The 16041-nt window shown below is 48.5% G+C and overlaps 1 protein-coding gene across 1 annotated transcript in view; it reads left to right on the forward strand.

The window, feature by feature from the left end:
- Window positions 1-16041, forward strand: part of CATSPERD (cation channel sperm associated auxiliary subunit delta) — a 41912-nt gene that overhangs the window by 21893 nt on the left and 3978 nt on the right. Inside the window, exons 11-19 of the mRNA XM_028521923.2 lie at window positions 801-883; window positions 2677-2853; window positions 7097-7210; window positions 7938-8027; window positions 8821-8879; window positions 11262-11340; window positions 12797-12849; window positions 14586-14660; window positions 15649-15777. Coding sequence (XP_028377724.2) covers window positions 801-883; window positions 2677-2853; window positions 7097-7210; window positions 7938-8027; window positions 8821-8879; window positions 11262-11340; window positions 12797-12849; window positions 14586-14660; window positions 15649-15777 — 859 coding nt within the window. The remainder of the gene's footprint in view (window positions 1-800; window positions 884-2676; window positions 2854-7096; window positions 7211-7937; window positions 8028-8820; window positions 8880-11261; window positions 11341-12796; window positions 12850-14585; window positions 14661-15648; window positions 15778-16041) is intronic.

Below are 16041 nucleotides of genomic sequence, written 5' to 3' on the forward strand. Positions count from 1 at the left end.
TGTCCACCATCATACGATTCACAGGACAGCCCCCACCACGGAGACCCATCCAGCCCCTAACACCCATGGGGCCCACGCTGAGAAACCATCAGCATTAGTCCATTCGTTGCCCTGTAAGCACATCTCATTTCCACGTCAGATGCTTTTTCAAGGCTCAGCTTAAGCCCCACTTCTTCTGAAAATGGTTGCTGTAAAAGTTAAAAAAAAAAGAATATAAATATTCGTGATGGTGTGCTGTGCTCCTGGGAACTTTGCACATGCAGAAGATCAGGAACAACCGTGCTGTCCATCCCGTGGGGGACTGGCTGAGTCGGGTCTAGTTCACCTGGCACTGGAACTTCAACCAGCCAACTACACTCATGCACACAAAAGGAAAGAAAACATTAAGTTACAAAGCAGCTGGGAAGGTTCCAGAATATGATCCCACATATATAAAAATACCAGAAAAGATGTTTATTAAAATGTTGCCAGTGGTTACTCATGTCAGGGCTCAGTAACCCCTGGCCCATGGGCCAAACGTGGCCCACAGCTTGTTTTTGTGAGGAAGGTTTTGCTGGAATGCAGTCCTGCCCGTCCATGCACGCATTGTCCAGAGCTGCGATCACAGAGTCGAATACTTGTGACAGCCATCACGTGAGCAGCAAAGCGAAACATATTTGCCATCTGGTCCTTTACAGAAGTTTGCTGTAGATGATGGAATTGGGGGGTAATTTTTTTTTTACTTTATATTTTTAATATTTTTGTCCACTGAAACCAGCCTCATTTCAACTTTTGTTCTGTCTTGTTTATTTTTTTTCTAGATGAAAATGAACTAGCAGTTTTAACTCGGGAGAGTAATTTGTATTATGGCAGCTTGGGAATCCTGACAAATTTCATGATCAAAGTAGGTAAAATCAAAGTTAGGGTTATTGTCGGGTTTGTAAGAAATAACAGTCTCGTACTCAAACTTCCAATACTGTTTCTGAAGACCAGAAATTGCTCTAGTTATTAAAATAGTAACACTATTTTAATAGCAGTAGTAATAACAAAATTTTAATTGATATTAAGTTGTGGGGGGACTCTGCCCACAGAGCCTGACCCTCCTGCCCCCGTCTGCCACAGATGAGAATAGGTCTACCAAGACATGATCTGCTTGGGGAGGAAAGGTGGCCGATCTCTCAAAGGAGAAGGGCCAGGAGCCTGTTCCTCAACGGGCTCTTATTGGGTTCAATTTGCACAGGAATATAGGTAAAGCTCATCAATCATTGTCAGGCAGTAAGGATCAAACAATAGATAACATTCAAAGAACTATGAGGGCCTATTCTGAGTCAGGGTCAGATAGCTAAAGGGCCATAAAACTCTGGGGAAACAAATTCATTTCAGTCTTGGACCCTTATCATTTAAATTGAGGGTATTAGCAAAGCAGGCTTCACAGGATTTTATGCATTCTTTCTTAGGCCTGATCACCCCAGGGAACCCACCCTTTCCAGCACAGGGCCACATTCACCTCCGGCATTGTTTCAGGCTTAAGTCAGGCAGCCAAGAGATTAGGAGACTTCTTGCAGACAGAATGAGGACTCAGGCTTTGTCAAAGCCGAGGGGTGAGAGTCCATCACCCCCTTTTGCTATAGCCCCCCAAGTCCTTCCCTGAGAGTCCCTTTGTGACCATGCCTGTCTTGGGTCATCCCTCCCTTGAGGAGTCTTACCTGTCATTGGCTAACCAGTCATCCTCCCGGGGCCAAACACAGGGAAGTAAAAGGGGGCAGAGGCAGCGTCCCTACCAGGAAGATAAGCTTTGTCTCCTTAGTGGCTTATGATCCCAAGGTCTCTCACTCAGCCTTAGCAATGAGGGGATTACAGTTTCTGAAACCAAGCAGGGCAGTTCCCAACATTAAGTTATTCACATTAACAATTTTACTAGCAAAATTAATTTTAGTCGTTATTAAAATAACAGCAATGGCAGCTAAAACTTACTGAGTGCTTAGAACATGGCAGGTGCTGGTCTAAGCATCTTCTGATTGCTACTTCATTTAACCCTGACCATTGCCTTAAAAAATAGACTGTTATGCTGTCCCCACTGGACAGATGGACAGACTGGGGCGTGGAGAGGTGAAGTCACTTGTCCGAGGTTACAGCCAGGCGTGACACTGGACTCTCTCACCTTATTTTGTACATGATGCTTATCTAATTTTATTTCACTCTCACAACCACACCATGAAGGAGCCAGTATCGTCCAAATTTACAGGGAGAAAACTGAAGTTCAACTTCCCCTCTCGTTAGCACCTGAGCCAGAGAAGACCCCCAATCTGCTGCTACTGCAGTGTTCTTCCTGTTAGATCCACAGCCACCACATTTCCTGAAAGGTGCCAACCATGGAATTAAGAAAGCATCACTGTCTCTTTGAAGCCTTAACCCTGACATTCTAAGGAGCAGTGTTTTCTGGGGAGAGATTCTGTGGCTTTTCTGTTTCTCCAAGGGGGTCTGTGATAGGAAACACAGTTTCCATCATTAATTTAAACACTCGGGATAAATGAAACTTAAGAGTAGGTGTCTCAACAGAGTGCATTTTTTACTTTGCTGTTTGTTTGTTTGTTTGTTTGGTCTGCCTTCTTTACACCTAAATCCTAAGACAAAATGTATACCCTCAAAAAAGAATTAGAATGACCTGATTTCAGAAATTACTTATTTTTTTTTCAGTTTGCACACCAAAACGTCTGGTCCCAAGACGCAGCCCTGATGTTCAGTAACCTGGGGATGCTTGAAATCCTGACGCCAATTCCCGATTCGGTTTTTCCAGCTTTTGATTTCCAGAAGTGCCTTGTGAATATCCAGGCAGTTCTCATGGACCCCCAACTCCAAGTTGATGTCTGCAAAGTATGTGATCTTAACTGTTTAGCTCCATGTTTTTAAGACACTGTGTTTTTGTGTTTGTTTGTTTTTTTTTTTTTTAAGGCAAATCCCAGAGACCCAGAGTTGGGCATCTGTGGCTGGCAAACATGTAGGGCTTCACGTAGGGTTAATTGCTGCTAAGATTTAGGATGCCCAGTTAAATTTGAATTTCACATAATGATGAAGTCTAGCAACCAGCCACCAATGCCCCAAAGGCTGGCACCCACATCTTGTACAATTTTCTGTTTGTTCTTTCAAAATGAAACATATTTCACTTTTAGTAGATGCTCTTTCTAATAAGAAAGTCAACCAACTCTCAAAATTGTTCAGAAGATAAAAAAGTAAGTGATATGGCCCTGGCTGGTATAGCCCAGTGGATGGAGCACTGGCCTGCGAACCAAACAATCCCTGGTTCAATTCCCAGTCAGGGCTCATGCCTGGTCCCCAGACAAGCCCCCAGTAGCGGGTGCTCAAGAGGCAACTGCTTATTGATGTTCCTCTCCCTCTCTTTCTCCCTCCTTACCCTCTTGCTAAAAAAAAAAAAAAAAATCTAAAAAAAAAAGTAAAGTAAGTGATATAGTTATCATCACCACAGGTGGTAAAAGAAAGTCATGGCTCCATAGAAACTTCCCTCTGGAGAGGGAGATTCATTTGGGCTCAAGCTATCTGCTGGGCTATGGGGCATCAGCCTTGACTCTGGCCAGGCAAGCTGATTGAAAAGAGGGGAAAACTGGCCTGGCTGGTGTGGCCCAGTGGACTAGAGTGCCAGCCCGGGAACCAAAAGGCTGCTGGTTTGATTCCCAGTCAGGCACATGCCTGGGATACAGATATCTCTCTAAAAATACATAAATAAAATATTTTAAGAAAAAAAGGGGGAATCCCAGGAATATAAAAATATGCATATATTAATTTGGATTTATTGTTCTGCAAGTGATGGGAAATCCAAATCAAATGGGCTTAAACCAGAAAGGCAATTGTTGACTCTAGGACCAAAAAGTCCAAAGGGGGAAGAAAGACTTTAGGTGAGGCTTGATCTAGTAACTGAAATCATGCCACCAGGGGCTGGCTTCATTCCATCTCACCACTGCCAGTGTTTCAGTGTTTCATGCTTCATCTCAAAGCTCCATCTGGATGCCTCTGGGAAGCCCAACTCTCAATATCATGGCAACAAGCTGGCAGCCAACCCTAAAGACCTGGCATCCTCACACTATAACCCCAGGCAAGAGAGAGGGTCTCACCAGAGCCCTGCAGAAGCCAAGAGAAATCCCAGCATGTCTCTACATCTCATTGGCTCAGAGAGGATGACATACCCATTCCTGGGCCAATCATATGGCTGGAGGTGAGCCAATAAGAACCCTCTCCTGGAGATGGTCCGGTCAGTTCACCACCCACCAGGACACATGTCCAAGGACATGCAAAAGGGTGATTTCCAGAAGGAAACTGGGGCTACTCTCAGGAAAGGGGAGCAGCTGCTGGACTGATACAGTAAAATGTCTTTTCTAGGCTCCTCCAGAATCCCTCTCCCCTACCCCCTGCCCTGTCCCTGGCAATCACATGGTCAGAAATACAGGAAAGTTTTTCCTAACTTTATTTTTATTTTTTAATTTTTCCAGTTTTAATGAGATATTATGGACATATAACATTGTATTAGTTTCAAGTCTACAACACAAAGATTTGATATATGTTTATCTTGTGAAATGCTCATCACAGTAAGTCTAGTTAACATCCATCCCACACATAGTTACAAACTTTTTTCTTACGATGAAAATTTTTGCAACTTTCAAATATGCGGTGACTATTAGCCATAGTTACCGTGCCGTACATTACATCCCTAATATCTTATAACTGGAGGTTCGTACCTTTTGACCCCCTTCACCCACTCCACCCACCCCCAGCCTCTGCCTCTGGCAACCACCCACCTGTTCTCTGGTTCTAGCAGTTCAGCTTTTTGAGATTGCACATAGGAGTACAAGTGAGGGCACACAGGATTTCTTTTGCTGACTCATTTCACTCAGCATAATACCCTCAAGATCTATCCATGTCATCACAAATGGCAGGACTTCCTTTTTCTTTTTAAGGCTGAACAATATTTCATTGTGGATAGAGCTGTGGACAGATACACATCACATCTTCTCTGTCCATTTAGTCGCTGGCGGACGCGGGTTGTTGCCACAGCTTGGCTGTTGGGGGTAGCGCTGCAAGGAAGACGGGGGCGCATGTGCCCCTCTGGGACAGTGATTTCATTTCCTTGGATAAATACCCAGAAGGGGAATTTCCAGGTCATATGGTGGTCCCACGTTTCATTTTTTGAGGACCCTCTGTACTGGTTTTCCCAGTGACTGCCCAAATGTCCACACCCAAGGAAATGCCACCTGAGAGCCCGTCTTCTGCAGCAACCTCATCCCATTTTCCAGTGCTCGAAATGCGTTAAATCAGCTTGGTGCTGCCCTGACTGGTGTGGCTCAGTTGGTTGCAAGGGGCTGCTGGCTCCATTCCCTGTCAGGACATACGCCTGGGTTGTGGGTTCGGTCCCCAGTCAGGGCACGTACAAGGAGCAACCTCCCATTTCCTCTAAAAATAAATAAATAAAATCTTAAAAAATATATCAGTTTAGTACCACACTCAGCAGAGCCTAGGCTGACTCAGGGTCACAGATCTCTAGGGCTACTCCCGCTCTGAGAGGCCAAGATTTTCGAGTGTCCACTTCTAAATGGCCTTCGAACACAGGGCACTCAGTGAATGAGGAAAAGATGAAAGCAACTGTGCCATGTACAGAGTTCGTGGATTTATTAAAACACCTTTTTATGATACAATGGTGCTAATGGATAGTAGTGGTTTTATTTATTTGCCACAATAAAATGTCAATCCCTAGCCAGTGCAATTTTCTTGTGGGTCCCTGAAATCACATGTCTGAGAACTGCTGGTCTTATGCACAAGTAGAGAGGGAGGAGACAGAGAGAAAGAAGTAGTAAAGCTTTTTTTCCCACGGAAAAAAATACACCCTCACAAAAATCCAACAGTGAAAGCTGGAACAACTTGAACAACAAAAATAAACAGCGCCATATTGGATAATAAGCCAAAGCATAATATAAACATGCACAAGTCCATATGGGTGTAAATGAGTGGCAGGATAAATAAAGGGCATGGAAACATGTTTCCTCACAGAAGAATTCCCGGTAAGGTAGCCACATCGCTCTCCAGGCAGTCAGGCTCACCCCCACCCCTCCTGGCCTTAGTGCGTCTGGCCCTGGCAACTTGCTCATGAAAGGACAGAGTGGAAAGGGAGGCTTTTCCACAGCAGAGAAAGCTGGCATACATGGCTTTAACCGGGCCAGCACTGACATCGACAGTGACGAGTCACGTGGCTACGACGAGATGTCCCAGTGTATCTTGTCCATTTTCCACCCCAGACCTGGAGCCAGCCACTTCTCCAGGAAGTGACTCATGGGTCACCTTCTAGAGATGGCAGCAAACTAATCCACTATCTGGAAAACTGAGGAAATAAAAGCCAGGACATAGGCATGTATCCCACCTTTTCTTCATGCCATTCTATTGGGCCAGGAAATAGAAGAAGGAAGCAGTCTCCTGATAAATTTATTCTGGTGAATATATGAAAAAAAAAAAATACTAGGATAGCGTTACATGGCAAACCCAGCAAATTAACAGCCACCTACATTAAAAAAAAAGAGATAGTTGGCCATTACGTGCCATCGCCGTGAGAACAGTTGCCTGTGGAGTCTTGCCAACACAGCACAGCCCAGCCGGAACCTGACGGTTCCAGCCACTTTCTCTGGAAGTGCAAAGCGCAGAGGGCTGGGCCCAGCTGTGCCAGGAAAATCCAGACTGCGGGACGTCTGCAGCCCAGCGGCTGGGGCTGGAGGGGAAGCTGTGGATGGAAAGAGACTTAAAAGACATAACACTGGAAACAGGCGAGACCAAGGTAGATCGGGATGCATGCCTGGTGACAACTCTAGGAAGAAACGCAAGGAGAAAGGCAGTTACCACAAAGGTCAGGCAGGAGGTACTTCTGGAGAGAGCAGGGGACCTTGAAGACCTCCTGATGGTGCAGGAGTCCGTGGGGAAGGGGTGCGAGTGAAAGCCCGGGCTGCTGCACCCACACCACCGGAAGGTTCCATCCCTTGGGGAGACCACTGACCACCCCTACCTACTTGCCCTTTTCTTTGAGGAAACAGAGGCCTAATTAAAACTTTTTTGCATTCTTAACTAGGTAGAACTTCTGCAAGGAGAATTTGAAAACAAAATGTATGTCATTGATATGAACAGCAAATTGGAGTTGACCGCCCTGATGATACCCAGGCCGGGCACGTCACCGATTCCACTCGTAAGGACATCTCCTTATCTGTTGGACAAATGTTTCTGATACATGATGTTCCCAGCGTTCTTGGCCTCTCGCCCTGTGTCCATTGCTCCCAGACCCAGGAAACCCCCTGGTGTCCTCCTGTGGGGAGATACGCGCTCCTGAGGGCCACAGAAACTCTCTCCGTCTCTCCCCTCTCCCAGCCTCTACGTGAATGGGCAGACGGAGCCGAGCCTTTGCCCTCCTTTCTCGCTGTCCCTGCGCCTCACTCTCTGCCTTTCCGAGCTGCCCCGTGTGCTTTCCACAAGTTCCTTCTCTTCTTAGGGCAGTGACTCACGGCCTTCCCTCGTGCAGCAGGGGTGCCTGAGAAATGGCAGGGGGCCTGGACCTAGAACCCAGGCCTGGAAACAGGGGCAGATTAGTGTAAGGACATGTGGGAAAGTCCAGCCAGTCAGGCCCAGGGCCAGGGAGGGGACACCGGGCTGCGTCCGGCTCTCACCCAGAGTCCTCTTCTCACACCAGGGCCGGGTCTGGACCCTGCAGCTCAGCGGCTCCAGGCTGTCTGTAGGAGAAGGCTTAAAGGCCACAATTAGGGGTTGTGCACGAGGCGAGGGGGGGGGGCATTTGGGGATAGGACTGGCAGGTGCACTTGCAAAGCAAGCTCAGTTTTTACTCTCAAGGTGCACAGCAGTCACCGGCAGGTAGCAGCACCCCAGTGGCACTCCTAATGCCTCTCCTGTCCCCACCCCAGGCGGTGGTGAGCAACCCCCACTCTGTGGGGCTGCAGGCCATCATATATGAGGACGGCTACACCTATGGAGGGAACACGAAGCACAAGCTGGTGAGCTGCACCCCCGCCCCAAACCGGGATCAACGAGATGTAAGGGTGTGGCCTTGACCACCCCGGCCAGGTCCAGCACCTGTGGTCACTCCCTGAGCCTGTCCCTCCTTTTCCTCTCTTCTCCCTGTGTGTACCTGCAATAGGTGCTACGGAACTTGGGGGAAACAAATCCCCAGCTTTTCCCCAACCCAAGCAGGCAGCAATCACCCAAATGAGTGACATCATTAAGGTGTCACATGGGAGAGGCGCAGAGTACGTGACAGGAAATCTAACCCAGCCCCAGGGAAGACAGGAGATCTGTATTAGCTGGGTAAACTGAGGTGTCAGAATGGAGGGAACCAGGGGGACCAGGAGGCTCTTGGACATATGGGTCTGGGGGATCCGCAGGGCTCAGCCAGGCCTCTTGGTCATACCCCAGAATCTGGACTTGAGCCCAGAAGCCCAAGATCGAGTGGTGCAGCTCCTGCAGGACAAGGCATGAGCTGGCTGCAACAAACTCTTTGGGCCAGTGCTTGTCACTTCCCAGAGTAAAAAGAAGGACAGAGTTACACCTTGCACTGGGTCCAGGACAAAGGCAGCAAGGGAATGAAGGAGCTTGAGATGGCCATGTCCATGAGCTTCCCGAGGCCTTGCCTTAGTGGTGGGATTAGAACTGGGAGCGGCCTAGGTGGTTTCCAGGCTCCTCCTCCCAACACCCCCTCCCCGGCCCTCTCCCTGAACCCAGCCTCGGGACTGGGACTGACCGGCTGTCCCGCTGTGGCAGCTGGGTTTTCTCTCTCGCTCTGCTCCACAGAACATCTCCCTGAGGCAGCAGCACCACTCCGGCAGGGCTGACCCCAACTTCACCTCCAGGTATGGCATCACTTGGGCCTCGACAGGCGGCCCCGGGCTGACCCTAGGGTTCCCTCAGCAGGAGCCGGGACAGCAAGGCCAAGTCTGAGACTCCCCGATGGCAGGTGGAAAGGCAAGAACAATTAAAAATAGGAGGATAAATGGTGACGGAAGGAGACCGGGCTTAGAGTGGCGAACACACAGTACAATGTACAGATGATGTATATAGAATTGTACACCTGAAACCTATATGATTTTAGTAACCAATGTCACCCCAACAAATTCAATTTCAAAAAAGAAAAATTAAGACACCTTATAAAAGGTGGTTCCACAAAAATTAAACGTAGAATTACCGCACGATCCAGAAACTCCGCTTCGGGCATGTGCCCAACGACTGAAGCAGGGTCCCAGGGAGACGTCCGGGCTGCCAGGTTCACAGCAGCGCCCTTCTCAAGGGCCGAGAGGCAGAAGCAGCCTAGGTGTCTGCTGACGGGTGACTAGGTGCACAGGACGCGGTGCTCGTACACCGTGGGATGTTATCCGGCCTTAAGAAGGAAGGACACTCCGACCCCTGCCACGGTGTGGATGAACTTTGACATCCTGCTCAATGCAATAAGCCAGACGCAGAAGGATGAACATTGTGTGATCCCACCCGCAGGACATCACCAGAGTGTGTGTGTCCACAACAAGTATGTTTTAATCCTGTGTACAGGACTTCGTGACACTGTTATAGAATTGAAACTTGCCAAGAGAATAAAATGAAATGTTCTCACATAATAATAATAGTAGTAATAATAATACATGTGTGAAGTGATGGATGTGTTAACTTTCTTTTTTGATTTTTTTTAATTACAGTTTACATTCAATATTATTTAGTATTAGTTGTAGGCGTACAGTATAGTGGATAGATAATCACACACTTCACAGAGTGTCCCTCCCCCCAATTAACTTCCACTGTGTGTACATATATCAGACAAATCATCGCATTCTGCACTTTAAATACCTTACCGTTTTATTTGTCAGTCATACCTCAATATAGCTGAGAAATGTAAAGTTAAAGAATTGTGTGTTATTAATATAGGATTATGTTCTTCTCTCTGGTACTTGTGGTAAATTTATCTATTTATTATAAATGTATTCAAAAGCTACTTAATTTTTTATGTGTTTGGCTATAAAAAATAAGTTCTCCCAGTGGAAATTTTCAGATTACACTCTCATACATGAATCCAACAGAACTAGAACTCAACAACCAAAAAAATAAAAAAGCGCCCCGGCTGGCATAGCTCAGTGGACTGAGCACGGGTTGCAAACCAAAGTGTCGCAGGTTCGATTCCCAGTCAGGGCACATGCCTGGGTTGCAGGCCACGGCCCCCAGCAACCACACATCGATGTTTCTCTCTCTCTCTCTCTCTTTCTCCCTCCCTTTCCTCTCTAAAAATAAATAAATGAAATCTTAAAAAAAAAAAAGCAACGCTACCCAAATCCCATTTACTTGGAAATTAAGAAGCACCCTTACAAATAACTCCTGAATAAAAAAATTCTTGAAATACAGCCAAAATATACTGAAAGGAAAGTTTACACCCTAAGTACTTTTATCATGAGGAAAAGATTTGGACTCCAGATGGATGAACTAAACGTTTAACTTAAGGAACCAGGGCAGCAGCAAACAGAAGCCCTGCGGAGCGGATCGACAGTGACACGATCCGAAACGTGTTACGCAGAGTGCAAGAGACAATGTGCAGTCAAAGTGAAACACGGAGCGTGCTCTTTGGGAGACTGGCGCAATAAATCAAACCCTGCAATCCGCGGAGAAAAGACAGAACTGAGATGGGCAACAGGAATAGAAAAGGAAGATAGAAAGTACGAATACGGAAGCTATTAAACAAACAATAAGAAAACATTATGTGTGGCTAGGTGATAATAAAATTGAATGTCAGATATTCTTTTCAATAACTTATTTTATATAAATTAGCCAAACTGATTTAAGGAGACAGACTCATAGAGAGCAGGCTGACAGCTCTGGGGTGGGGTGGGGGTGGAGGGATCCAGAAGGAAAAAAAGAGGAAGAGCTGGAACTCATGGGCAAAGACAATAGTGTGGTGATTGCAGCTGAGGGGGGGGGGGGGAGGGTATAGGAGGCGTAAATGGTAATGGGAAAAATACAAGATAATAAAAATTAAAAAAATAAACTGATTCAAGAAGAGGTAGAAACTCAAGGGCAGGTAGGACCGCCTAAGTGAGTAGAGGTTCCCAGTCACTATTCTGGCGTTCCAGAATGGATGGATGGTGGATGGATGGATGGTAGATAGATAGATAGATAGATAGACGAAAGGGTGGGTGGGTTGGCAATTATCTCTACTCTGACACAAGTGTGCAAAAACAAACGCTCCTGTTGCCTCGCAGCATAAAGAGACCCACAATGTCCACCATCACTCTGGACATAGCCAACAAGGAAATTTCGTGTGTGGACCTCAAGCCACTGGTATGTCCCACACTTCTGCTATCCCACATCCTTTGTCATTAGTGTTAAAAATAATGGCAGCAGGCCTGGTTGACTTTTCCCTAATGGGCTGGCCAAACCCCCATTCAGGATATGGAAATGCAGGCAATCCTTCCTCCCTTCCCCCCGTTGCTGGGTGACCACCCCTCCTCCGTCATCATCCCCCAGGGCTGCCACTCATGACCCCACTGATAGTCACTACGAGGGGAAGGGGTCATTAGTCATCGCACCTCATCCTGCTGTCAGCCATGGCCTTGCTGTGCCTGGTTTTGCTGCTTTTCTGGGCCTGGAGCTGAACTAGATGTCATCCCCAGGGGTTAGTGCTTGAGGGAGTGGTCCTGCAAGGGCCGGCAGTTCTGCTCGTTGCCGGCCCCGGGGCCCTGGGCCCTGCTGACCTTCCGCACCAGTCCGTCGCCCCTGCTCTGCTCTTGCCTCTCTCACTGCCTGCTACAGAGGGAGGACACATCCTTGGCTGTGGTCTGAACCCTCTAAGCCAGTGATTCCCAGCTGTACCAGCAAAGCATCCCTGAGGGCAGAGGACATGAGGGACCATCCTGGAGAGGGTTCAGAAGGCGGGAGCCATCAGAAAACAGGACTTTTCTTTGAGGATTCCTGCCTGCTTTGAAAAATCGGCATGGACACATGTCACACCATGCACGAACCTGTAGGACATTGTGCTCTGTGAAATAAGCCAAAATAAGCCAAACATACAGGAGGTCCCTAGAGGAGTCAGATCCATAGAGACAGAAAGCAGAGGGTGGGGCTGGGGGTGGCTGGGGAAGGGGAGGGGAAGTTGACTGGGGACAGCGTTTCACTTTGGGAAGTTGAGGAAGTTCTGGAGGCGGGTGGTGGGGACAGCTGCACAGCATTGAGAATGCGCTTAATGCCATTGATCTGCATATACTTTAAGATGGTAAAGTTTATGTCTATTGTCTTGATATAAAGCTGCTTTTTCAAACAGCAAAGTCCCCCTGCCCTGTGGTTTCAGAGCTCTTTATATGTCTCTGAGCATGCCACTGCACCCCAGTTTGAGAAGCATGTCCCTGATCACTCTCTCAACCCCAAATCACTCTCTCTTTTCTCCTTCCTGCTTGTTCATTGTAGCCTCCCTGCCTGCCTTCTCTAGCACTCTGTATGCCAAGTACGGTGTTGGGTTTATCGCTTGGGTTCCGTTCCCTGCAAAACCGCAGAGGTAGATCCGCGGTGGGGGGACCTCAGCTGTGTCCCAGTGCTTGGGCAAGTTCTTAGGGCCTGAGCCCTGTGGGGCCACTCACAGTCACAGTGAGTCCCAGGTGCCTAGGTCACCTCGTCCGGACCCAGGGGCACTGTTTGCAGTCCCTCCTGGATGTGAGCATGTCCCCCACCGGGTCCTCACTGTGGCCAGGCTCTCGGCGGCCCTCGCTGACCCGGTCAGCGTCTTGTCTCTCTTTCTCTGCAGACGGCTCTCATTTCCATTGGTTGTGACCTGAAGAAAAAGATCGTCATTCAGAAGTAAGTGTGTTGTTGGTATGGGGGTGAGAGGTGGGGAATGGGACGTAGGGATGAGGTGAGACTGGTGGCCGTTGCCTCACAGTTGCTGAAGCCGGGTGACGCTATGCTGTGTGCTCTGTGCCTGCGCTGTCTCCATAGCAGACAGCCCAGCCACGTGCACTGTCAGACCCAGTAGGAGTTTCAGGCCTGGTGGTGACTCCTCCTTCAAGTTTTCCTCCCTTCCTAACCATTCTGCTCATTCCATTGTTTCCTTTTAACCCCTTAATTACAAATTTTGATTAAAATTATTCAGGGACTTTTTGCCTTAATTGCTTGCTAAAAAATTTGGGAACTCTGCCTCTGGTATCTGTCTCCCCAGGGAATGAGGCCGTGAGAATCCAAGGGGAAAAACAGGCCAAATTACCATTCTTTCACCCTGCAGGCAGCATCTGGGGAGGGAGGGAGCCCCGATGTGCATGCTGCCAAACGCCTGGGTGTAAATACTCCCCCAGTGCCGATGTCAGGCTGCCAAGCCAGCCAGCCACACGGCTCCGCATTCTGCAACTGCACGGTCAGCTCCGAGCCCCAGCAGGAGCTGACTTCAGGGCTCCCTGCAAGAGGCAGTCACACCCTCAAGGTGGTGATTTGACCAGACTTCCCCCAAATGGAAACACTTTATTGAATCAACAAATTGCGTATTTAAAACACATGTGCAGGAAAGGTTGCTGAAACAATACTTAGAAAGCTTTTGCCATAGAGAGAAGATACTTGCCACATATGTAACCAACAACAGGCTTGTATCCAGAATTTATAAAGAATTCCTACAAATAAAAAAAAGAATTCCTACAAATTAATTTTAAAGAGAGAAATGGACAGACCAAAATGGACAAAGAGCTTGAGTAGGCACTTCCAGAAAAGAAATCAAGGCTGATAAACATGTGATAAGATGCTGAAAAACTGGTCAACCTCGCTTCATTGGGAAATGAAAATGAAGGCTTGTAGGAGAGAGACCCTTGTTTTCCCGCCAGTGTGGTGGGGCTAACAAGGCCCAGCCAGTCCCAGGAGGGATGGGGACCCCAGCAGCTTCCAGAACTTACAGGCACTGCTGGTGGGCACACACAATTTTCAGCTGCTTTGGAGAGCACATCTGTCAGTCTAGCACTACCACTCATGCACACTTGCACTGGCATAGGTTCCAGAACGTTCTCCACAACATTATTCTTAGTAGCACCAAGCTGGAAGTACACCAACTGAAATGTCCACTGGAGGATGAGTACGTAGGCCGTAGACCGGTCTGGTGTTCTTAAAACAATGTATTAACGTTACAATGACAGTAAATGAGGCAGCATGAGCTGCATAAATGTACAGATGTGGAGGTGGAAAGATACAGGGGAACACACATAGCGTGAGTCTAGTCTTAAGAAGCCAAAATCAGGCAAATGCTCTATGTTGCTTACCGGTACATGTCCAGGTAGCAGAGTACATAGAAAAACAGGGAAGTGATCGTTTCAAAAGGCAGGACACCCAGCACCATGATCTTGGCCTCAAATACGAGGCATTAGAGCTCCTTGGGGAAATGACTAATTCTAGGCTAGGCAGGGAAGATACAAGATAAGCCTGGAGCAACTTGGAGAACCAAAAAGTAAGAAAGGTCTTGGATATCAAATCAATGGGACATGCATGTCAAAGGGAAGAGTTCATGTAGCTTCAGTTCTGCGTGGGGTCAGCAGCTTCTCACCACCTTTTGTTGCTTACAGCAAAATCTCAGCCTGTTACAAAGGCATCCTCGATCCAGTGGCCCTTCAGGACAATTACACCTACGTCATTGAGAAGTGAGCCAAAGATTTTCCTTCAGCCCTCCCTCCTTGACCACCCTCATCTTATAGACCCCTCCCCAGCCTGCTGCTGGCTCACGGAGCCCAGCCACCTACTCCTCTGAGCTGGTGGGGTTGGCTAGACACTGTGAGCCGAGGCAGGAGGGGCGGTGTGCTGGGGGAACCTCTTTGCCCCAGTCCTTTGTGCCACCAAGTGGGCACGGGATGGGGTTCAGCCCTGCTTGGTCCCAGGTGGTATCCCTTGGTACCCCTCCCATGCTGGTGCATGTCGTCCCCCCCACCCACTGTGGGAAGACCTGGCCACTTGGATACAAGCCAAAAGTCAATCAGCTCTCCAGGACCTCAGCCAAGACCAACACAGGTGCTGCTGGGCTCGCTGAGCAGTGTGGCCACAGGCAGACCTCAGCGGGGCACAAAGCCATGTATGAGACAGGGGTCTCCACGGAAGGGAAGGTGGCAGGATGTGTGTGTGGGAGACAGAGACAGAGAGAGATGAGACAGTGAGAGAGGAGACAGAGGAAGGGAAACAGATAAGAGGGACACAGACGGACAGAGTGCAACAGAGAAAGAGACAAAGACAGAGACAGAGGGACAGAACCAAGTGAGACAGACAGAACGAGAAGAACCGTGACAGAGAGAAAGAGAGGTCACCCGTTTTTTCCATTAAGGCCTTCAACTGTGCCTGCAGTGGGGAGGGCACTAGACTTCATTCAAAGTCCACTGATTTAAATGCTAATTTCATCCCCCAAAACACCCTCACAGAAACATCCAGAATAATATCTGACCACGTATCCAGGTACTGGGGCACAGCCAAGTGGACCCATAAAGTGAGACATCACAGAGGGTCCCAGGGTCATTTTGACCAAAGCTCTGAACCCCCACCTCAGACCCCCTCCCCTGGAAGCAGCTGAACCTGGGAGGAGTGGGGTGGGGGTACACTGGGGCTGCCTTGTGGGACCTCACCCCCTACCTCCTCTCTGCTTAGGGAAGCCTACGACCCCCAATTCCAGGGGCAAATGGCCAACAAGGACTTGTTGGTGAGCTACCGTTATGAGGAGCTGGGCTGTCCCCTCCTCGTCTTCTACGACACCCCATGGAAGCCTGTGGTGGAACTGTAAGCTCCCCATGGGGCTGGTGAGGTGGCAGCTGGGCCGCGTTCCCTGCTCCCCAGCTCCCAGCCTGGCCCTTCAGTTTCTTTGTGAGTGACATTATTTGGTTATAGGACATCACATCCATTTCTTCCAGTCTCTGCCTGTGTGTCCCCTTCCTAGAGATGCCTTTTGTATCCGCCCGTGGAAAATACTCAGTGCCGCCCCACCTCCTGTCCCTGCTCGGTCCCCACCTGCCACTGCTGCGTGTGTCAGCCGGGGCTGGGGGG

Source organism: Phyllostomus discolor, chromosome 8 (genome assembly GCF_004126475.2).
Source record: "Phyllostomus discolor isolate MPI-MPIP mPhyDis1 chromosome 8, mPhyDis1.pri.v3, whole genome shotgun sequence".
Taxonomy (NCBI): domain Eukaryota; kingdom Metazoa; phylum Chordata; class Mammalia; order Chiroptera; family Phyllostomidae; genus Phyllostomus; species Phyllostomus discolor.